General features: G+C 41.9%; 1 protein-coding gene and 1 pseudogene across 1 annotated transcript; one reads left to right on the top strand and one right to left on the bottom strand.

Annotated features, from left to right (window-relative positions):
• Positions 1-1,368: 1,368 nt before the first annotated feature.
• On the bottom strand, positions 1,369-3,913 carry LOC128706830 (uncharacterized). Its single transcript, XM_053801770.1, has 5 exons — positions 3,847-3,913; positions 2,127-2,289; positions 1,895-2,037; positions 1,675-1,816; positions 1,369-1,603 (listed from the first exon to the last, which is right to left on the bottom strand). Exons 1-5 carry the CDS (start codon positions 3,911-3,913, stop codon positions 1,369-1,371), a joined length of 750 nt encoding a protein of 249 aa, XP_053657745.1.
• A 6,950-nt stretch (positions 3,914-10,863) lies between these two features.
• LOC128717806 (uncharacterized) lies at positions 10,864-18,695 on the top strand (annotated as a pseudogene).
• Positions 18,696-25,378: the final 6,683 nt, after the last annotated feature.

Here is a 25,378-nt window from a genome sequence, read left to right as displayed (position 1 = left end):
CTCTTGAAACAAAATAAAAGGAATTTAACCACCAATAACTTTAACCGCGTACACCTCTCTAGGACATTCTTTTTTATTCTTTTGTTTAATTTATAGAAATATGGTTCTATAAAAAACCAATCTACTTGCATCCTTCATCTATACCTACGCGTGGGAATTTACTTGCAAACCATCAACAGATCAACAGCATGGTGCCAATGCCATTCGGAACTGGAACCAATAAAAAAAGCATCATTCAAAGCACGCCTCTCCCCATGCATGGCCGTTTTGGTGGGGAGAGAAACACATTTTACAAGTCGCCAAATAGAAAGGGCCGTAAACATTTTTTTTTTATGAATAAGCGATTGTAGGATGATTGTAGGAAAAATGAATGATGATTGTAGGAAAAACAAACAACATTATTGAGTGAGCGTCAACCTATGGCCTGCGGTACGGGAACCAAATGTTTGGAGGTGCATGGAAAATAATAAATTGCGCGAGGAAAAAATAAGCAAAAAACTTGGAGATTTAGAAAAACTCAATTTGCGTGTCCTGGTTAATGCCAACGCGTTTGCCCTACCACAATTATGTTTAATTCTAAAGCTCAAGAGGAAAGTATCCTTGCATGTGGGCCGCCTGTCTATTTATGTGATATCATTTTTCACCAAGCATAACCAATCAGAGAAGGAGAGTCAAGATACAAAAAAAAAACACACGCGCAAGGAAACAAGGTAACGGTCTTGAAAGCAATTGAGGTCATTGTCCACCACAACGTGGACATGCCGTACGAACAGGAAACAGCATACATCTGAAGGAAGAGGTACGTAAATTGCTCTCGGTTTCAATTTCCTGTTTCGTTGCACATTACACTCCCTGTTGGTTGTTCCCTTCGTCATCCTTCGGAGTTCGTGTTGGTATGGTCGGGCAATAAGAGCACTTTTCTGTTCAGAACATCCTCATTACCGTGTAGATTGTTTGGGGAAATGGTTACGAAGGAATGCTAATCGAATTGTAAATCAAGACGAACATGTCCCAGAGAAGAACCGGGACAGCTGTCATGGAAACATGGAAAGGTTGACATATTTGCGGATGGTTTGTTACACAGCGGGTCACTATCCCCCCCGCAGCCCACTTTAGCCACATGTATAAGATGACCCTGCGCCATTTAATGGTAGTAAGTACAAACTATACAACCTTACCTTACCCTTATTTTTCGTCTACTTTAAAGTTGTCTACATCTTAAAATATGACACATACCAATATATTTTATTTATCTGATGATCATTTCAGTCGTACAGAGGGAATATATTCTACACAGCTATAAGATAACACCCTGTAAAAAAAAAGCCCGTTTGCATCAACCACACAAGCTCACCAGTCTGGTCTCAACTACCGCCCCATCATCAGTACGATCACCGAACCAAGGAATGTGGCGTACACCGTCCAGTCACCGGCCAGCTGTCGTATCGCACCGGAGCAAAGCTGATTTTCAATCTTATCACAGTTGAGAAAGTGCTTATCGGTCGACAGAAGCTTCGCGATCCGGCGCAAAAATATGGCCGAGTCCGGTTTACAGATGAACCGGGCACTGCTGTACACGCAATTCTCGTACGCGTAGCGGGCACTGTAGGAGGAAGCAGCGAAGACATGCTCAAGGGTAGTAACAGAATACCGGTGGTGAACAAACCAGCTTACCAGCAAAAGTGTATGTATTGAACGTTTATGGACTGTTTGGTGGTTCTGGTCATTTCATCCTTCAGCACGCCTATAAACTGGTTCGAGCAGAGATCCCACTCGGGATGGACCAACTGGAAGCAGCTTTTGTGCCGTAAAAACTCTGCAACGGAAGCGTCGCCCGCAGGACATTTAGCGCATTGGTCGCTCATGCGTGCCGAAACATGGAATGGACACATACCTCGCTGGAATGCCTGGTCGTAGCATAAAAACTCGTACAGCTTTTGGGCGCCGTACACTTCGTTTTCAATTATTTTCCGCTGCCGCGCGTTCACACACTCCTTCAGATACTGGCCCACGCATTCCATTCCACGATTGAAGATCCTGCCGGCGGAGAGCACAAGACGAACGAATAAAATACCATGCTGACCGGAATCGGAATTGGGCAGCCTGCTTTCGGGCCCGATACCTACAGACACCGGTGGTTGATTTCCTCTAGCGAGTCGGGAATTTTGCTAGCGTGCAACGCCTCCACGGCAACGGTTGGAGTGAAATTTCGGAAACAATTGCCCAGCAGATGTCCGGCCTGGCCACACACCGTTTCGGAAATGGCACTGTCGGCGAACGGCAAGTAGGCTAAAATAGAATTTAATGACAGTTGATGGAGCTGCCTGCAGTTTTGTAGGTAAATTCCTGTCACGGAGGAGTCGTAGGTTTTTGCAAAAATTTGATTAGCCGATTGACGGCAATTCTTATGCCGAATGGAGATTTTTAATGTGAACAATTTGAGTAATGTATGCTTAAGTATTTCTTTTCCATTAATATTTGTCGGCAAACGAAACGTCGCTTGGGATCTCGAAACTATTGGATTAGATGCTCCGTTTGAAGAATTCGCCCAAAACAGTTCTGTCCTTCGCATCTTACCCATCTTATTGGGAAGATTATTAAGACTTTATTAAACGTTTCTCCAGGTGCTGCTGTTGGTCAGATACGTCAGACATCAAAGTTCATCTTTTTCGATAACTTCTTCACTGTTCAGCCAATTGCTTCGAGCTACAAAATTTGCCCTCGATCTACAGCTTTAGATTTTGCTACCTTTTCTGGTATCGTCTGGTGTTTCATTCTTCACATGGGTAAAATATCATCGATGTCATTTCGGTTATATCTAACGGATACGATGCGTCTTACCAAGTTCTTCGCCCCATTGCGACGCAGGCAGTTCGGGCAAAGTTTATAAAGCAATTGCTTTACTTTCTTCTAACTTTTTTTTCTTTTACTATTACCAGTAAACTGATAACGTTGTCACATTTTGTTTGTACACTTCAGCATAGCTACAAAATACGACTCACTGCTAGGTACTTCACTAGGTGACAGGGAACTCTCAAGAAAAGAGAAAATCTCTGAAAACGGTCCAATTTTTAAATGCATACTTAAGGGTTATGTGAAAAGGTTTTTGAAGCTACTTTCAAATTACCATCAGTAAGTTTTTAATCACTTTACTTTAATCGATTAACAAAGCGTCTAGGCTTCCGGGAATTTTGAAGCAGTGCGTAATCGATTGATTGACTGGATCGTAACCGAACATCCGAACGTGTTGGAACGATACGGATCAATTACCTTTACGTCCATCGTTTAGGGCTTTCAACCAAACATATTTCTAGATGTTTCGCATTAGCGTGAGTAAACGCTTCGTCGATTGACAATTCCACCGCCAGCGGCGTGTTGGCAAAAATGAGATAGTTTTGACTACCGGCGCCACCGTTCACGGCTAAAATCTTCAACTCGTTCGCTTTACCAATAACAAATGCCAAAACATCATTCAGTGTGCCTGCAGCCTGCCAGTTATCCCCCCCCACAAAGCTTCAGGATCAGATTGTTTCACACTAATTGAGTCGTTTTCCTGGGCAGATAATTTACCGTAGTTAATCAAGTGAAACTTTCCTCGAGCAAGCCCGGCTTGGGACTTGCTGTTTTTGCCACACCGTCCTCTTTTATGCTTTACACAGCACTCCCAGTGGGACGCTATAAAAGCGAAAGGTGTTAACGTCTCGTTAGTCATTCAATTAAACACTTGGGGCTCACTGTTTGATGGGAAAAAGGTTTTTCCACTAACTGTTGAATGCATTTCGGTGGCACATTGCTGTTTCTTGACGGATAAAACCGTTTAAAAGACGCTCCCGTTGCTATACTTACATCCCCACAATGTACACCAAATCCACCAAATGGTTCGCAATCGATGCTGCGTACGATAACCCGACATTGTTTAGCAGTTGGATGGAATGATGATGATCAACACACGTGCGCAATTCAATCCCAATGTACTCTACAACACAATGATCTTTCCCCTTTCCATTGACACGCAATCCGGAGGCCACTTCCACATCTTAATTTGCACATTGCTCATTCAAAGGCGTTCAACAACGTTGCGTTTAAACACATTTATCACTCGTGGAACGGTGCTGGCACAGTACGGCACACCAAGTATCCGCGAGCCAGTTAATCAGCAACCGGAAACCCATCGACATTCGCGAAGGAAAATTTATTACCACTCACAATCGCGCATCAAATTTGTCTGGCACACGGTGGAATACAATGGCCACGGTAGCATAGTGTGCAGGGTTCATCGCGAACCCGGCACGCTTTCCGAAGTGACCCGAACCGTAGACCGAAGGTTCGTGAGTGTGCCGAACGGCTTTTTCTTTTGCTTGCATCCTGCTCTTTCAACCGTGATCGCGCGCATACTCCTGCCGGCAAGTGTGCTTTCGGAAAGGACGTGAAAGTTGTGAATGTTTGTGCGTTTGATTGGTTTATCATTCGCGGGTTAGACAAGAACGGTTAGAACAATTAAACCTTATCGGAGTGGTTTTTATATTGTGTTTTTTGTTTGGTAAAACAAATGATTCGAATAAAACCCAATCAGTGTGCTGACAATTTCATGAAGTTTAGTTTATTTTTAAACATGCTGCTACAAACGCCACCTCACCTCACCAAAGCATCGCCTCATTTTCAGTATTTAATTTTATGTGAAAACTTCATCAATTACGGACGGTTTTGCGGTTGAGCTGAATATAGAATAGCATCATTAGGCCAAAGGTACACGCTATAATGTGTGGTTGGAACCTTTTCTGTTCTGCTTTTTAGAGTAATATCGTTTGACTTTTTTTTGTTGCTTTTATGATGTTTTGCATATGCAAAAAGATCTGTTCAAAAACCTTACTGCAAATGACCAACCAAAAAAGGTTCTTGTGTACTTTGTATGGATTCTCTATAATTTTTGCGACTCTGCGAAGGGTTTTCTCGCTTTCGATTGTTTCAATTTTAGAAGGTTCGTTTACATTTTTATTTGTACTTTGTGCTAAGCTTTGATAAACTTACTTACATTAAAAACTATAGCTATATACTTTATATTCACTATATTAGACATACAGACAGTCCCCGAGATACACGGTTCCTCTTATACGCAGTTTCGGAGATACGCAGACAGCTGGGTTAGTTTATAGCACACAATCGAAGCAAAAATGTAACAAATTGGCCGAAAATACCTTCTTTTCTTGTTTAAAATATTTGTTTTCTAATTATTTTAATGCACTCTATCTAAAAGTCGGCTGATTTGCTGAATAAATGAAGTGCAGAGGGACACCTTTCATTCATCACTTTTACCTTCATTTCATCTTGCATCACTTTTATTTCTATTTGAACATTTTTACCACCACAATATGAAAAAATGAATGAATGAGATAAATTCTTACTATCGAAAAAAAAGCACTAACCATTGGAACTATTGAATTCCTTCTGGCAATTGATTCCTTCTGACCAAAAAAAAAAAGTATCATTACACGCGTTTGTATCACCTTACCCTTAGCGAACGAAATCATAACATAACATCAGCATTTTCTCTGCGAAATAAACCCGTTTCCATGGGCTCATGCCCACACTTATTGCGTGCTTTCGGAAAGGTCTGAAAGTGAAAGGCTGATACACTATGTTTGCTCGCCGATTGCCGTAGGCTATAGATTGGTGTTTAGATTGTTTCTGTAGAAACTGTACAACAATAAAGTTTTCAAAGACTCTTGCGAAAAACCCACATTTCCTTTGCTGAAAAGTGGCAAAATAAATATGGTAAGATAAAGAACCTATTGAAGGTAAGCATCCGGTTTGTTTCCAGGAACCTACTACCTGGCCGTTTTATCGAGGCACCACGAGACAACTTTACGATGGTGAACATTGAAGTTGGTTAGTTAGTGTTGATTGCAATCACTTATATTTATATATTTTTTTCAACTAATAATGCACATTCGTCTTCCACCAGGATGGTACGTGCTTAACCCTATGGAACCGAGCATCATTTTTAATACTCCACACACCATGATCGATGCACGCTCTATACATCACTGTACCGTGATCAACATTGATTGATCCACAACTAGCATATAATGAACCATCATAGTATGGTGCTGATGATAAATGGCCGATGAGCTACGAGGTAAAAATAACCTTGAAAAATCTTCCACCACGGAACAATTACTCCCACGATCGTGATTATATCGTGAACCAGATCCATTTTGCCGGACACACGGCACAAAACGTATCTTAGGAGAAGCTTCTCCAACGCTTTTCTGCCCGTTTTTAATAAATTGCTTCCGTAACGCTGCCTGACAGGCAGCTTAACGTAGCTGCTTAACTTAGACGGATCATATTTTACGCGCACTAAGCGTACCGGGAAGCGAGTCGAAACTTGCCCCAAACCTACCCCAATTTCAATGGCCAAATGGAATTGCGTGAAACTTTTACCATCAGCTATCTCGGTGAATCTGTCCGGTGCAGATGCTGGGTGGAAACTGCAGGGCAACGCTGATTGACAAGCAACCAGTTCCAAACGTTAATCTTCCCTCCAGATGTCGGCGTCGAATGAAACTTTTCCTTAATGGGTTGTGTTTTGTTCCGTTTGTGTCCTACCGATAGCGGGAAAAGATTGCAAAAACAAAGTGTTAAGAATAGAAATCGACGACGAAATATTCAACCATTCATAAACTCACTGCGTATTCAAGGTCATTTTTTTGTACATTTTTGGGGGGCCTATAAAGGTTATGAATTTCATTTGGGTGTTTTGCTGCTTCAACATAGATGTTTCGCATACTTTTAGATACAGTATGTATATGGTTGATTGATATTGTTTTTTTTTTTGTATCTCATACATTCGATATCGATCATTTGCTGCATGTCGCTTACCGCACGCATCATCTTAGCAAATTCCATTCATTCGAACCAAAGCTCCACGAACACGGACGTATTAATCAGGTGGCGTTTATTTAGCACTCCCAGGGGGAAATGGTACATTTTCCGTAAATTAAATGTCTCACGGTGTCCCACACACGCATAAATTACCGCCATGCAAACCAGCTGTACTGCACAATAAGCGAATATTTAATCCCAATCGCATCTAATCGTGACCGGGGATTGGTATGTAAAGGTGTCTTCATTGATAAATTGACATTATATGCCATATTCTTTCATTACAATTTCAACTGCACAAAGCTTCGTTGGTAATGATAAGCTTCAAACAGAGGTTTGAATTAATTTTCCTCATCCTAATTGTTTGCTTTAGCTCAACAAGAGGTTAGAGTGCTTTACCCATTGCTAACGAATTCGTTTTTAGAACCTTTCTTACGAAGGGTACAAATAAATCCCGTGCTTTCTTTCTACTAAGTCTCTGCCACCCAAAGAACCATCCAAACAGTGAGATAATGGCATCAGTGCCATTAAAGCTCCCGAACCAACAGCCGGCACAGTGAAGGACACAGGAAAAGTTCATCCTGCTTGATTGAAAACATCGAAAACAAATAGCAAACAAAAAAAAAACGCATCCCAAAATCGGTAACGAGACGTGACAGATGTATGATAGAAAGCACCACCGTCCATTACAATTCACAGCATGGACTTCGCTCACAGCAGATACCCGAGTTCCTTTACGGTTCGTGCAACATCAGCAAACGGTTAAGGTATTCCGCCGAAAAACATTCCGCTAGCGCTTTTTTGTCATCCTCTCGGGAATATTCGCAGAACGCCACGTTTATGACAAGCAAGATAAAATGAAATTAATTTTAATGTCTGCGATAGTGTGGGAAATTTTGGATTTGCGCTATATTTTTGTGTAACATCTCCCCCCCCGAAAGTGGGTAACGAACGAATCAGCTTTAATATCGATATTATCTGCTGGAAGCTGTTTGTTAGCAACGCTTCACTGAAACTGTAACGATAATTAAATCTATTCCGTTTTTACGCGGAACTATGGTGCGAGCGGGGAAGAACTGTGTTTGTGCACATGGTTTCCGAAAAATAATGTACATGCACAAATCACACAGCATGGCTCGAGGTAATTTAGCAAAGAATTTTCCCAACCAATGCCCGGAGAGCAACATATGCGACGCTTTGCATTGGTTATCAAACTTTTGTTATCGTTCAGGAGAACTTTTAAGCACTATCCGCCTTATGTGCTTACACTTAGTTGGGCAAACAGATGGTTGCTTAAGTAGCTTTACGAATAGTTTTACACACGTCAACCAGACACCGGTTGTGGCATGCTAATCATTAGAGCGCAATCTAAGCTTTAAAAAATGAGACGGAGCTGCAGCAAGGGAACTTTAAAATTTAAATCTAAAAAAAAAGAACATTGGCCCAAAAAACAAATGCCGTCATAAAAATAACGCAGTAACCAGGCAATATGAACGGTGGTGCGCGTCCGCTTTTCATTTCATTAAAACATTTTTCACACCACATTTGCAGCCACGCTGTGGCCACGCTTGCCGCCCACACGTTTCCCTCGCAAATGGTGTATATATTAATTAACTTACCTTTCACTCAGATTTCGTAGAAAGGAAAACAAACAACGCCCCACCTATCATCGCGCTAGGTCAAAACAAAACGACGACAACAACAAAAAAAGTTAAACAAGGTACCCGAAAGACTGACCGGAAATGTACCGGTGTACAGCCCTTCGCGGAAATGGGGGAAGGAGCTGAAACGATAACGATAAAAACGCAGAAGAAATCTTCACATCCGGTTCTGGTCTGCTGATTACAACAAAGCCATGGCACTTGCTGTGCTTACCCTGGGCCAACCGTGTAGCTCATTTGATTTCACGCGCGACAAGTGAATTCAGAGTATTCTCATCCCAACGGTCACGGTGGCAGGCACGTGACGAAAATGCGGAATCCGTTCCGACCCGACTGGGCGAGAACTGTGTTGAATGGATAATTTGCTGATTCTTTTGGACAGGGATCTGATTTGCGAAAATGTAAAATCATATAGTTTGAAATTTCTGGGTAGCTCCTTTTCCTTTTAAAGGGCAATGTTGTTGTTAGAAGTGGTCTGCCACTGTGTCGGTACTTATACGTGACGTGAGGGCGTTTCTAACCAGTTTTCTTAGCTTGAAATTCAACTAGACATTCCGGGAGTGCGGAAACAGATGAAAAATTGCCATTCGTAAAAGCAGTAAAGATGAAACGCTTTTTTGTTGTTTCAATCCCATCAATCAACAACACACGTAAGCGATAACACGCGTCCGAAGTAAGCTGGCGTTAAGCACTTGTCGATTGTAGACTGCCGTTTGTTTGTACGAGTGAGCGGTGAGTGTTTGATTGCTGATTTCGCTTTAAGTTGGTCACATTTTTTGTTTCTCTTTTACTTTTCCGAAGTTATCCACCAACGCTCTTCACACAGCCGTTCCAATGTGAACCAACAAATACGCGTTTTCTTTGAAGGATTTGTTGCGAGTTTGTTCCGGACGTTCGGGTAACTCACTGCACAGTGAGCGCTGTCTACATAAACACCGGGATAAAAACCAAAAATTATAATCTCAAAGATTTAAAAAAATTAAAAATGCTAAAGAAATGTCCAAAAATCATCATAGTTTTGTTGGCCAAATCGTTTCATATTTCACGCAATTTTAGGACGGTTTATATTTGTTATGGTTTTTCTTTTGCATTACATCTGATTTAAAACGATAATCCAATCATATGCGCTCATGAATTTTTGTAGTTTTGGTTTGAATTGTATTGTGTTTGTAGGAACATTTATTTTACTGCATTAAGATGATTTCAAAATTATTTAATAAAGCTTAAACCGATGTCTGTTATCTTTTTGGTTTGGCTCGCGCCATTGTTCTTAGGACATACCTACACAAAGTGAAGTATCTTTTAAACATGCAAATAATGCAACTTGAGTTTTGGGCACAAGCTTTATAATTAATTGTTCTTTAACTTATATTACGACGGGCATACGCAAATGAACAAAATTCTATTATTTTCCGTATGTCAAAGAGAGAAAATTGTAAATCCAATACAGGTAGCCCCTGAAATACGCTATTATGGCAATCCGGGAAATATCTGCATATCAAGAATTTTCGCGAAAGACGAATCCTGGTGCAATATCGTTTATACTTCATACTTACAGAATCGACTTCCTGCTCTGCACTTTATACAACTACCTGTGTATACAATTATATGATTATATACAACGTTTATATCTGTTGTCTATCTCAAAATGTAATTAATTTTCAATTCAAGAACTGTTTTTGAAAGGATGATAAATAACCATTCTAAAACAGTGCCATTCATTGAATTCGCAGCTGTACTTTAGGAAATATTATCGTTCAGACATGTTTCGTACATTTGTTTCTCCGGGAGTACGGGGTTTCATCATCTCATTTTTTGGCATTCTTACTGTAAATTATCTACTTTAATTGAAAAATACGGTCAGTACCGATATCTGAAACATTAAAAAATCATGTTTGTCCCGGCCTGCTTTCACTGTGCAGTGTGAGCCAGAAACGAATGAGTGATATGTTCATCAGCCCGACCGTAGGCATGGCAACGCGCTATCATCGTACCGAGCGTGCTGTAGCTTTTCATGGAAAAGCTCAGTTTCCACTACTCACTCTATCGAAACGGGTCGGTGCAGCATCCGGTCCCTAAGATACGCATGTAGCCACTACGACAATAGTGTTATCGTGTCAGTTGTTTCGAGCGAAAGGATTTGATGGAATTACTTGTTATGCTCGTTACGACGTATAATGTAAAAATGAATGTGTGTTAAAATATGTTGTCTGTGTACCACAAATGCGTTGGTGAACAGTGAAGTGAAATAAACTAACATTTTATCTCACGCTCATCTTAAGCTTATCTACAACATCATAACGGATACGAAGCAGATATGCAACAGCACACCCTGCGAAGGATAGCAATGTTTTGCTATATTTTTTCCATCACTTACTGTGGTAAGCAAACAAAAGCCGAGAATGGCAGATTAGAACGCATCCGAAAACGTGACACTCTGATAAAGGTTCTGTTTGCGTGAGGGCAAAACACATTCCTGGTCCGTGGTTAACTACCGAAGCCCATGCGAAACATTCACCGTGTGGACAGTGAAGTGCCTCCAGGACAGGATCACCAAACAGTGCAACGATCTTCCCGTTCCCCGTAACGGCACAACAAGAAAAATAACCTCCAAAATAATGGAATTCATTGATCCTTGCTGTAAACGGGAAATAATGCCCATCGGGCATTATCGGTGGGTGTTGATATGGCGAAATGCGAACATTCGCGGTGTGCGGCAACAGTAAACAAACAAAGATAAGGGAGTATTCTCCAGCCCTGTGTGTGCGTGATGCTTGAAGCAAACGGCTCGCGAGGCAAATGTTTTTATTAAATTTACTTTTGGAAGAGCATATATTTGGAAACCATGTTAATTAAATTTATGATATTTGCGAGGCGAAGAAAAGTACGGCAGCAAACGATTCAACGAAAAGTGCTCTGTTACCTACCGCGATTCCCAACGGTGGCTCAAGCGCGTAGGCTGAATCCTAAAGCTTCCGTTCTGTTCTCGGAATGGAACAAAGAATGTTTTTCACGATACCACACCCGAAAGGCCGTAACAATTGAACTAACAAATCAACCGGGAAATGTAATAAATTTGCAATTCTAATAACGACACTCTTATCAACGGATTGTAATTTCATTACCAGGTGTTAAAAGGTCTAATCTACTGGTGATGCCGCCGGTATCATTAGCTCTGCTCTATAGAGCAGACATTTACATTGAACCTTGTTCAATGTTAATGCTTTTAAGGATAGTTTTAAGACCTACCAGTCCATCAATATTCTCTGGAATGGCTCATTTGAGATACATTACTTTTCGAGTTGAAACAATAGACTAAGGTAGTTGATGCATGGTTTTTACAAATCTCTTCTATAGTACGAACTACAATGGAATGTGAAAACTTCATGCCTATTATTTTTCTATAATTCGATAAAATTCTAAAAAAAAAATTCTAAATTTTTTCTATAATTCGATAAAAAACAAACAAATAACTGGAAAGATTTGATAATATCTGAAGATGCGATTAGAATTTCGTCGTTATATTAACGTTTAAAGTGCATGTTATTTCGTAGGAATCTCTCCTACTTGGCTGTTTGTTCATTGTTACGAACATATTGAAAGTTAAGTTGAAAATAATACTTATACAATGTTTAATAATTTAAACAAAATAAACAGACTGCTTTAGAGTAAGTCACGCACGCGTTTGGTAAGCTTTTTTTGAGGAATACGTCGAGAACGTAAATTTTAAATTAGGTAAATAAACGAACTGATTTGAACTGATAAATATTGAAATACCCAGTATACTACTTACTTATCCGGCGTTTTTACAATCGCTCCGTGGTCTTGTCCTGCTGTAGGAGTCCTGTAAATCGCTCACGGCCGAGCACATTCGCCTGCCAATCCATTATCTCGACCTTTCTGACGGACGCATCAACGACATCACTCCATCTCAATTTGGGCCTACCACGCCTCCTCTGTCCACGTGGACGATCTAAAAGGACTTTACGGGCTGGGTCATCCGGTGTCATTCTCATGACGTAACCAGCCCACCGGAGCCTGGCTAGTCTAATCCGCAGTACGACTGGAAGTTTTCCGTACAGCTCATAGAGCTTGCCATTATAGCGGGGAATATCGTGTATAGCAGTCCATTTAAAATCAACCCCACTCAACCTAAGCCTAGTCAACGGATACTCGTCCCTTTTAATGAGATTTTCGCATAACGGGCAAATCTATACGCTGTGAAAATATCCCTTTCAATTAGCAAGTGATCAATCATCAAAACAATCATTTTAGTTTCTGGATCGACTTCTTTTGTTTGCTTGGTGTATAGAAATGGAAACCATGAATACACCTAATATGGAACATTAGGAAGCAGGTCAGATCAGTACCAGCGGAAAACTAATCGTTAATGTACTTGTGACGTTCAACGCTAGCATAGGTTAGACAGTAGAAACAATGGTATTGAAGAGCTTCTAACGAAGCTCAACGCATTCCCTCGAATCACCTGAACAACTTGTGAGGTCAACTGATGAACCAATCCCCTGTCTCTAGAAAACATTCTAAAGATGTTCTAAAGAACCAGATGAAGTAGTGACTCTACAAAAGGAATGTCGAGTATGAGACAATTGTGTTCCTTTCAGGAATCGCAGAGGTACATTCATTACTACTTACTAGAATTAATTGATAGAATAAAGGGTTTTATAGACCACAGAACAACGCAATCGGGGCGGCCCGGTGGCATGATGGTAGCGGCGCCGGTTTTCACACCAGTTCGTTCATCTAAATCCCATCTGGACCAATCCGGCCTACGCGGGACTGAGGAGCATCCGCACCAATCCAGCCTGCAATCCGAGGAGTATAAACAGGCCCTAGGTTGAATTTTCACAGCCAGACGATGATCGCTTGTGGTGATAGGTACTTGCGTTGTCCTGTCATCTCAAAAAACCCTGTATCAACTTGATAGAGTTAGAAACAAATTGTATTTACTCTGAAAAAGCATTTTATTCGGTACGGAACGAATTAACGGATGGAATTGAAATTGTATGGTAAAGAACTTCCAGCATACTGAGCATTTCGTACGACGACCAAAACGCTGAAACGGATCAAACTCCTTGGAAGAGACTTGACTGTACAAAACATAACTGCATTATTCATAAATGTCGTCGTTACTTTACTGTACCCAATCTATTTAACCTTTACTATTTCAGACAGTCCTAATAAAGCCGCCCAGATGATTCTTAACTGTACGGGCACACGACTGGGCGGTGCTTATGCCTTTCATTTCTTCCATCCTTAACAATGTTACTATTGAAATCTTTCCTACAAGCCGGCTTCAAGCGTCAAGCGTCCGTCCGGTACAGGCGAGAAGAACCTTTACAGTGGTTTTTGATGATTTAAAGGACACTTCTACCATGATTTATGCCAGCCGTCCCTTTAGTGTGGGTAACATACGAGGTTTATGCCGTACAAAAAGCTATTGCATGTACTGCTAGCATCATCATCATCATCATCGCTACCGCTTTACTGCATTAGCTTGCATTACAGTTGTCGAAAGTAGTGGTTGCGGTTTGTGTGTCCCGCAATTGAAACGATTCCACGCGGTGAAGAAGTAAAGCCATAAAGAAACTTAGGGAAATAATACCCTTCGAGTTGGGTTGGGTCCTGTCATCGGCACACTTGTTGTTACTTCACCCATGATGCTACCTCTAATTCCTATGATAATAACGTTTTGAACCCAGTACGTTCCACCCACACGGGCCATCCACAAGACGCGTGTGGCGTGTGCGGTCTGTGCGTGTTTCCCTCCCGAACGCAACACTCGGAGTAGGAGGGCCGATAAGTACACGCCGGAAGAAAAGTATTTGATCATCAATGGGATCAAACACACCGGAGCCAAAGCCTTTGGGGGAATGGTTGAAATGGTAACGGGGGAGGCCGAGAGGGAGGGATCAACGAGCAAGCATTAACGTGGTCGTAAAAATATCACGACAGATGGTATTGCTGCCACTTCGGGAAGGAAGTTTTTTGCTGCTTTTTTTTTGGAGGAAATGGAACGGAAGAAGGCAATGGCCACCGACAAAAATAACGCTGTCACCTGTTCGATTCGGCCAGTCGGCGGTGCTGTGATGGATGGCATGGATGTTGACAAATAGTATTCGCTCAACGATGTTTTGTCCGCCTGTAATTTCCTTTTGCTGCTCTTTGACACAACTCAAAGCACTACTTTTACCGGATTAAAACTCCCGCCGAAAGAGTCGGCCGCATGGGCAGAATATGCAACGCAAAATTCATTGCAACGGAAAGAAAGTTCTTTCATTTCGTGCGGCAAGAAACCATCGTAACGGAAGAATCATCGTTCCGTATGTGTGTGTGTATTTAACACCCCTCTTTAGCAGTGCTTTTTTCTCATTGCCATTCCAGAGCCGGGCAACGCACCGGAAGCCTTCCCCGAACCGGTCTGCGGACAAATTGCTCAGATGCTTGACGAATGCTTTCACAACTCAACACCCAACATTGCCGTGGAGCTGCTGTACAGTGTGCAGATTCCGGAAACCATCGAGCAGATCAACGGCCGATGTCTGTACGTAGCAGGATGGGTTTTGCTTTGTTTGTTCGTGTTCTGCTTGACTCATTGCATCATTCGGCCCTTTTTCCGTGCGTCTTTGCGTGTGGTTTGCACGATGGAGCAACATACCATCGCAACCACCGCAACCGCAAGGTGTCCTTTTCTTTTTTTTTGCACATTTCCCGGTTGTTTTACGTAAATTCCAGATTGTTCAATCGGGGCATGGAATGCGTCCAGCGGTACCTAGACGTGTGCGTAGACGCCAAGGAGCGGTTCATCATTGACAATGAGGTGTACGGGGCGAAGCGTTTGTACGAGTTCCTATGCCGTGATGCGGCCTTCCAGCAAGGTGCGTTAACCGGCCACACAGCCACACGGTCCCTGTTGAATGTGGCAAACAGGCTGCTAAATAAAGCCCGAATAAGACCATTTTGGTTCTCAACGCAGATCCCCACAATGTATGCAATGCGTCTAACAAAATGGTGTTATTTTGAGGCTTATGTTTCGGATGGTGGTCGGACGGCAGCTATTGAGAGGCATTAGAGGGTTGCGAAGCACCCAACCTTTGAACAGTGAGACACGCATCAAAGGTCGAACTGTATCTTTCAATTACAGAATTCCTCTGGCACAAAGGATGCTTCCAGTTGGTGCACCGAGATTTAGACTCCTGTTCGAAAAGGTTCGTCTCCATCCTGAAGGAGGAAATGACCAAAACCACCAAACAGTCCTTCAACCAACAGTACATGCACTTTTGCTGGTAAGCATATTGCATTCTCGACATATTCTCGAATCATTCAGTTAATTTTACGTGTCTCTTCTCTTCTCTCTCTCCCTCGTATTCCCCTCCACATGTTCCAGTGCTCGGTATGCGTACGAGAACTGTGTGTACAACAGTGCCCGCTACAAGTGCAAACCGAGCTCGGCCATATTTCTACGCCGCATCGCCAAGCTAATGTCCACCGAGAAGCACTTCCTCAACTGTGATAAGATCGAAAATGAAGTTTGCTCTTCCGGCCGGACGGTTCTTGCCGTCGAATGGTGGTCCGTAGCCATCTTGATGCTTTCGCTACCACTCGTAGTTACCGTCTAGGAAGTGATGCGAAATGTGGATCCAATTCGATCGGCGGTACATGAAGCTGAACGGCGTAATCCGATTGTCAGCCCCTCCCCCCCCCCCCCCCCCCCCCCTCCGCACACGGCGATCAATCGTACATTCAGTGTCACTTCCGTTTCCGGAACGTTGGTGTGCTTTGGCGTCCTGTAAGGAATTGCTAGTTGTTAAAGATGGAGCGTGGACAATGTGTTAACTTTGTAGTTGGAATGGTGAAATAAAACAAACCACAAAAAAACACACTTAATACAATCGAAGCTTCCGGTACCGTGCTGTGAATTGTGTGGCAAGAAAGGCAAGAAAGAAAATGGATGCGCGAACGCTACTTTTACATCTTTCGTTTGATTATTTCGTGTGTTTCTGAGCACATTAATCCATACTGCATTCTGTCTGCACAAGGAAGCGACCAAGCAGAACCGTGCAAACCGTGGTTGGACAGCTTTGTTGTAACATATTTTCCAGTCCTCCAACACAGCATCAGGCTGCGATGATACAACGTTGGCAGCATGCCAAACAAAAGTTACAGGCAGCGAAACAACGAAACATGACAAACAGTGGTAGATTTATTGTTTCCTTCTGTCTTTCTTTCTCTCTCTCTCTCTCGCACTCTCCCTGTCTATACACTTCTCTCTTTCAGCGGGAAAAACCCATGATGGCAGGGTTGAAGTTTCGCAAAATCATATTAGCGGGATTTCCCGAGCCGGGTTATGGGATGAGTTTTCGCCAAAGAAGTTATTTATTTTACAGGCCTCCATCGTGCAAAGTATTAGTTATGGTCGACCACTCAAAAGCATATTTGAGTGCTACATAAAGTTTTGTGTGAAATTAATACCATCCGGATGATGTAAGGTGTTTTTCTCATGAATAAACAATAAACCGCTACATATTCGTTACACCTGTTTTTTTTTCTGTACTACAAAAAATACACACACACTGTTTCAACCTATGATCATTCTCCGACCAGTATTGATAAATTGTATATACATTCGATACTAGGAACTGATCAAAATGTTGATTGAATTATTCTATTCAATTGAGTTTTGTTTGTTTCCATCCGTTTCCTTCGCATTGCAATATGTCATGTTGATTGATTTTCTAGGTTAATTTTTTGATAAATTTAATTTTCAACAAATGTTGAAATATTTGCCAATTTTTCCGTTGATGAACAATGAACGAGAGTAGTAAATTAGCATAAATATTTTGTCCAATGTCGTGCCTTGACGTTTGATGACGTTTGTTAGAAGCTAATGGAGGCGCATGGTGCTTTATCCCTAATGGAGGCGCATGGTGCTTTATGCCTAATGGAGGCGCCTGGTGTCTAATTTTTGCAAACAAATAATTAATTCTTTTAAATGCAGCCAGAATTTTTTTAATAAATCCGGTAGGGTTGAATCCAAGTTATTTAAACGGGATAACGCTCAATATATACAATACACAAATGCATAAAAGCACCATCGCATTGCCGAAGTTTTATTTGCACGTTTTGACTCATGCAAAACCTCGCTCCACGCTTAAAGCTGTGAAAAAAACCATTGTGCCAATACAGAACAAAAACCAAGTAGGTATATTTACTTGAGCGCGCTAAGTTTCCAATAAGTACACATACGATCTCTTTGGACCCCCGTGTATAAACTTTGGCAAAAGATTAAGTTACGGAAAAAGTGATGCCGAAGCATCTGACGAAATTAAGCTCCAAAGGTAGCGTAAAATTTGTTCCTCCCACCTTATTGTCTACCTTTGATCCTTTTCATTTCCCGAACCTTTTGCCTTATTTTCTTCGCCTGATAGCCCTCTCCGTCTCCGTTGTTTTATACCGCATCTTCTCGAACCGTTCGACAGGTAAATAATAACAACCGTCGGTATCCGTGTTCAGTAAATGATCGGGAAGGAGCACGTTGTGCCTCCGTAGAACAAGCACTGTTGTCCCTTGGTTTTGCGCGAGTTGCGAGCTTTAATGTGATGATAAGTAACGCGTTCACTGTGAGTCATTCACTCCAGCGTTGTTAGTGCTATGAATGTTTAATGCTCATTGCAAAATTTCACAAAGAAACTCAAAACGCTATTAAACTTCATTTCAGCATGCAGCATTGCAAAAAAACACAAACCTCATTAAGCAAACATCAAATAAGGCAATGCTTTTTGCGTCAATTCCGTGCGGATCGTTCGCCGAAGCTCTCCCTGTTGAATATTCCATCAAAATTTCTACTCTGCAATATTCGCTGCGCATTATTCAGAGGCTGCACTAGAGATTTAAGGGAAACTGGCCGTGATTTATTGGCTAGACATGCAGAATATCTTCTAACCATCACCCTTACGGTAGTGCTGTAACCATCTGTCCCGTGTCTGCCGTTTGACGGTTTGCACCAGTCGTCCCAGTGGAAAAATCAATCATCAGCCTCTCCAGCATCAACCGCAGCACGCCCTTTGTGAGATTGATGCCGAGAAGGAAATGATGGAGAAAAAAGAAAACCCAACGTTGCGTCCGTGCTAACGGTAACCGGTGGGAAGAAAATTCAAATTTGCCTTATCCACAACAGCGATTCTATTGGTTTCATCAACGATGCGATTACGGTCGCACGGGTCTATTTAAGGACAATATGCTGCATCCTGGCCAAATGGTGACTTTGGCATCCGGCATGATGACAGCAGAAGACATGATACAACTATAATTGACTGGCAAGACAAACCAGTGGGAGTGGTGATGGTACCCTGTCCTGTCCCTAGACTTGCTGCTTGCCAGTTCAAGTATGATAATTTCCACTTCCCTTCCGCACGACCACTCCAATTCACTTCTTCTTCTTGAACATCTTCTTTCATCGCATCGCAAGCATCGCCCCCAATGGATACAAACAACGGCAAAAAAACGGCGGGAAATTAAATTAACCCACCACACGGTGGCCGACATTTGAAGGGAATGCACTTACACATTCATTTAAGCTCGAGCTCGGTGCGGCCGGTGTAGACTACATTTTCGGACTGCAGCGGTTGTACCGTGCTCGCAACGTTAAACATATTACCACCGAGCTTGCCAACAGGAAAATGGCTATAAATTTTCACCGAAATGTGCAACCGTGACCGGGAGATAAACCGAGCGACGGCGCAGGGAACGATCCTTTTCGCGGAATGTTTCTTGGGCGGATAGTTTTTGCGGGCTTATAGTTTGGTAAAACACAAGATTGTTACGATTTATTGACATTCAACGGTGGCTTCTGCACTTTCTGCACACGCTGGTGGTGCGTACGTTGGTGGTGTGATTGGGTGTGCTGGAAAGTTCGTCACACTAATGGTGTTTGTCGATCGCTAAAGATGTTACGATTAACATTAGCACTAGCGCTACATTAGTATCAACTTGAACCCATTATATGTCCTTACAAAAATAGTACCTTTTTTAAAGGCTGTATTAATCAAACTGAAGCGTTCAGCTCAAGAGATGTATAGGTGTACCATTGCTGGTTTACTTTGAATTTATTTACCCGTGTGAGCTGGATAGTCAATGCTGCCTATGGGGGATTGGTCCGGATGGGATTTTGGATACCACAGGCCCCATGAAATGAAATCTAAGAAATGATAATCAAAAAAATTAAAAAGGCTTCCATATTGCATTAAGTTGAGATAATATGACCGTAATAATATGATAATAGACCATACACAGCCGTAGGAATAATTTTACCCTCGAGATAGGCTGACTGCCGCAGACGGTTAGTACATCAATTTGGGACATTCCAAGAAGGACCACCAAGTTTCATGCCATTTGGTGTAAGAGTTGGCAACCCGTGGGTTGTAATGGGTTAAGCACGAGCATTAGCAGTAAGGAAAATCAAACCGAAGTACGATGTGATTATGCATTGAAGAAATGAATAACGAAATGGTGAAGACGTGTCCCTTGATTGCACTGTCAGGACATGTCAAGCGTAAGTCCCACGGGCAGAATACGTCCGCCAATTCAGTGCACGAGAATAAATTTGATAGAAACCTCAATTGTTGTCTGAATAAATCGCAGAAATCGGATCATATCATATAAAAAATATGCGGAAAATATTGTTCATGTGACCCAAAAATTGACTGCTACAGGGTGTACCACATAGTCGTACTACGAAGCCATTGTTTATCGTTTTACTTTTCAAACATCATAAAAATCAGTTAATTTTGTTTACCGTTTATCTTAATAAAATACGATAATTTGCAGTATTTAGCTGCATATTTGAAAATGACATAGGCCAACTCGTCACCTGAAGAATCCACCCATACAAATCAACAGTTGTATCATTTTTTGCGTGTTTCGCATAAAGAGTGATTTATTTATAACCATATTTTAATAAGTCACATGTGAAGCAGCCTATCAATTCGCAATAATTTGTTTAGCGGCCTACCATTTTGTAAGGAAAGTACGTGGAAATCAACTCTTAACAGACCAGAGTTCTCATTTCACACATTCCCAACTACTGAGCACGTTGAATGGACCGACATTCGTTGTTGTTGCGAGGCTTGTTTCGAGGAACTGAGGTTGCTCATTGTTTCTTGGCAAGTGAAATTTTACCATCAAGCATAAAAATGCGTCGCGGCAGGAGGGCACCCTGTAATCAAGATACGGAAAAATTGGGATGGATTTATGAATCCAAATGCCGACTTTGGTTTTCCGATCGTTGCTAACACAATCCGGACTCGGTTTTGGTACTACGGCCAAACCAGTTAATCCATCGCCATGCGTTCACGTGTATTGTTCAATGTTGAAACGTGTTTTCCGCAAAGCATCGTTTTACAAATCACTACTCAAAATTTCCCGGAACAAGTCATGTGAACAAATCGACAAGGATTTTCCATTGCACATTCTTTACCCAAAATACCAGAGCGTACATATTTATTTCTAAATTATTTTTTTCTTTATTTTAATGGAAAAATAGGTAAAATGGAGATAAATCTGGAATCAAAAAAATGCTTTTTATTATTATTACTAGCTCTACTTATTTTTGTTATTTTACAATGGAAATACTTCCCATGCAATATATAACAAAGCTTTCAAAAAAACCCAACACATGAACTTATTTTGTTTTGAGCATCTGAGCTTGCATAACTGCCATTGATTGAATTTGAAGATGAAAACTGCGGAATATACTACACAGTTCCATGGAGTTAAATCCCTCTCCGTCTCCGGATGAATAAGTATTCTACGTAAACCGGTCCACGTGAAGTAAATCCTGCGACAAAAGAGTTCTGGTATCGCAGATCAAGAGCTATCCGTGCAACGGTTGAGGCCGAGCTCTATGAGCTTACTGTCGTACAGCGGATTAGATTCGCCACGCTCCAGTGGGCTGTTTACGTCATGAGAATGACACCGGACGACCTGGCCCGTAAAGTCATTCTAGGGCGTCCACATGGCGTGGTAGGCCCAAGCTGAAATGGAATGATGTTGATGCGTCCGCCAGAAAGGATTGGCAGACAAAGGCGCTCGACCGTGAGCGGTTTAGAGGACTCCTGCAGCAGGCCAAGACCGCGAAGCGGTTGTGGCGCCGGATAACGGAATGAATGGATTGAGTTGAGGCCAAATTGAAAGGTTTTCTTTACGCGCATTAGTTCAGGTTGATTGAATTTGGGACTGCTTAAATGAAACATCGTGAAATGGAGATCCAGAGTGCCAGATTGAAGAGAGCCATGTGGCTTAATTTCGATCTTAATTAAAATTGAAACATAATAAAATTCAACTTCAATATAAGTTCGATCCACTTTGTTGGTAGGTTTAAGGACAGTTATATTTTTTTCTCAATTAAGCTAATTTCTGGCAAAGATTTATGTAGAATAAGTACTATTTTGTGTTGCAGACTGTATAAAAATGTTTATTATTAAATTGTGTGGTGGAATTAAGCATCCATTAAATTTGGGGCGTTCGAACATAAAGAAAAGACCCCAGGAACTTATTGACATAGAAACCATAAATTCCACCAATTTTACACACTGTCCGCATGATTATGCTTACCTGTCCGAAGGCGATTTAAGACGAGGTTCGTTTTAACGTTTCACACCACACTCAGCATTATTATTATTAGCACGACACCCGTCACAGTATACGTTCAACCGTTAAGTAAACCCGTAAAAGAGCCAACAGAACTTCTTTTTCGGCATCATAAAACATATCATGCGTACAACATTTCACACCTAGCCACGCAGTTCTTTCATCCCGCGAACTCCCGTCTTGCGTTTTGTGTGTGTGTGTGTGTGTGTGTGTGTGTGAGTGTTTTACGATTTCCTTGCAACTTTTCCTTTATTACCGTAACGCCGTAAGCTTCACGGTTCTCCTGCCGTTTTAGCGGAAGCGATGATGATGGAGAACACCTGTCGGATTTTGCATTTGACCGTGCCGTGTGTAAACAGCTTCTAGCCCTCCTCCGCAACGCTAACACCGGATTGAGGTGTTTTTGGTGATAACCGCACCGTTGCCACGTCATACAAATTACGCACGGCAGACGGCAAATAATGTTGCTTGATGCGTCAGTTGTCAACCGCAGAGATGTTTCCGTGAACCGTGGGTTCCCCATCGTCACACGCACCGTTCTAAAGCTGTTCCACATTCAACTAAGCTGGCTCGCTGTGTGGGGCTTGCCTTGGATTTTACGCAGTGGTTGATTTTATTAATAATGCTTTATGGACCTTTTTTCCTTTGTTACTACACATTAACTTAATTAATTCAATCAACCGTGTGGCTTTAAGAAAACCAAAATTTATTGTACATAATCAAGGGGTAAAGGGCTTAGGGCACTAAAGAAAACGTTCTAAATAAAGGTATAGACCTTCCACAAGGTGTCTACAGTTGGAACGCTTTAAAATGTTTATATGTGTTCAAATAAAATATTCGAAGGATATATCCACGGTGATTCCGGTTCCGTTCAAGGATACACGCCACCCGGCTTGTTTAATATTGCTATCAACACGCAGCTTGTAGCTTCAGTTCCTGGAAGCTTTGAAAATAATATAAATTCCGTCTCACAAATCCTCAAAAAAAAGAAAAACAACGCCTTCGCTCGGTAACAACACAACCCCGGGCTAGACATTGCTTCTTAACCCCCATTTGCAAATCCAACCAGAACGGAATTTACCAATACGTGGTGGTAGGAAACGCACATTCGGATTTACATCGAACGAACCCCGTTTTTCCCGTTTCGTCCCACTTTTCTCTTGGCCACGAAAATACCACACACACCGCATTTGCAGGGTGGATCATTGTTGCACGCATTTCACACGTAACGTGTCGGAGTAGTTCAACATTTGCTATCGTACACCGCATTGCGAGAATGGTATTAAAGACATGCTACATTCGAGGCACGTGTCCCGTTAAGGTTGGTGTGGGGGGAAAAGGGAGGAGCGGACGGGGTTAAATGTCAACAACTAGCACTCGGCTGCGGATACGCAGAAAGCTGGCAGACGTATTATAGAATCGTTTGTTTGCGTTTTTGCACATCCTTACCGGGAAGTAAACGCTACTTACGCACAGCTATGCGCTTCGTAACATGTTTATAAAAGGTGAATCGGTACGGCTAAACGATGCTCCAATTTTCGTAGCTTGTAATAGCTTTTATCAATGAATTGGTGCGATCTACGTGGATTCACGAACATTCCATATTCCACTAATCTTATCCATAGGTTGATGTAAAACCACGAACCATTTGCTTGTAACATTTTGACGTTTCATATTATGCCAACGGTTACTACGATTCATTGTTGGATGGTCGAGGTTTGGAGTTCAAGGATCCTTTGTTCCCAACCTTTTAATGTCACATTGCCTCCATTGGCAGCGGGGCTCGGATGACCCGTTTGGAGTGTTGATCGTGATTTCACCAACGCTTTATGCATAAAAATTTTGTTCCGCGACGATCTGCCTCTGCTTCGGCTAAAATTCACAGCAACGGTGTCGAGTAGATGCAAAGCTGCTTTCACTAGGTTTACCGCCAAGAAAATCCTCGATAAGCACAGCACGAGGAGAGATGTCGGTTAATAACCCTAGAAAACCGTCGTGCCAGTCTTCCTTCATTACTACCCTGCTTCTCGATTGTACTAATGTTGCAGTTCAGTTCTTCGTTCTATCGTTGGTCATGATAAACCTCTGCACCGTGTAGTCCAATCCTTTAATTACTTGGCTAACCTTTGTGACATTAAGCTTTTCTTAGTATCTTTTCGCTCCTGTCTATCTCCCTCTGTTCCTGATCTACACTCCTTTATGTTCGCATGTTTAAATTATGTTCCTCTTTCACCGTTAGATTGACGTTAAAATGTATGTTTGTTTATTATTTTATTATTATTAATTATAATTATGACGGCTCTTCGCTGTATTAAAAGAATTGGGTCCAAGGTATTTTTCCACATACTAATAAATAGAATACAAACTCAACAAATAATTGAGTGTGCCTCAACATTCTAATTTTGAGTAAACAAAATCACAGCCATTTTGTACAGTCCCTCCACCCGCAATTACGCACCATGACGGACATATATTGTAACGGAGTGGAGTAGTCCATCGGCAAACATCAATCATCGTGGGCAGTTTATGTTGATTGATTACTTTATGCAAAAACGGGGTGGCCATAACGAGCCACATCCGCAGCTGATACATACAACCCTCCCCCCCTCCCCTCCCGGTTTTAATAATGAAAGTTGTCCGAGCCAAGAGTTCGCGCCAATCGTTCGTGCTCTTGGATCCTCTAGTGTAAGGTCAGCAGGCTCGTACTTCTGCACGCGGGAAAGAATGTAGGACAACTTCATATAGCCTGAAGCCAATTTGCCACAATGAAATTCATCCCTCGATCGAGCTGTATGCATGCCGGCGAACACGACCGATTAAAATTAAAATAGTTTTATGTGTCAAATGAAGAAGTAATTTAACTGTTTTTATGTGATATCGAGTGAAATTTTTCCATTAATTTGTAACCTCCCAGACTGAACGTAAGCTTAAGGCCATTTTAGTTTGCTATAACAAAAAACTGCTAACCCGTCGACAAACAATGTTTACATACGATATTCTTGCCCTGAAAGCTTCATTTCGGTAGGGCCCCCCTTAACACAACGTGAAAATTACTCCCCCAAGGATTCTTGCCGGTCTCGGGCAACTCTAAAGCAAAATGGTAAAAAATACACATTTAAAAAGCACACACACACACACACTCAGATTGTGAGTGCTTTTTTGGTGGG

Source organism: Anopheles marshallii, chromosome 2 (genome assembly GCF_943734725.1).
Source record: "Anopheles marshallii chromosome 2, idAnoMarsDA_429_01, whole genome shotgun sequence".
Classification (NCBI taxonomy): Eukaryota; Metazoa; Arthropoda; class Insecta; order Diptera; family Culicidae; genus Anopheles; species Anopheles marshallii.
Note: the sequence above shows the minus strand (reverse complement) of the source record. Positions and strands in the feature narration are given on the sequence as shown.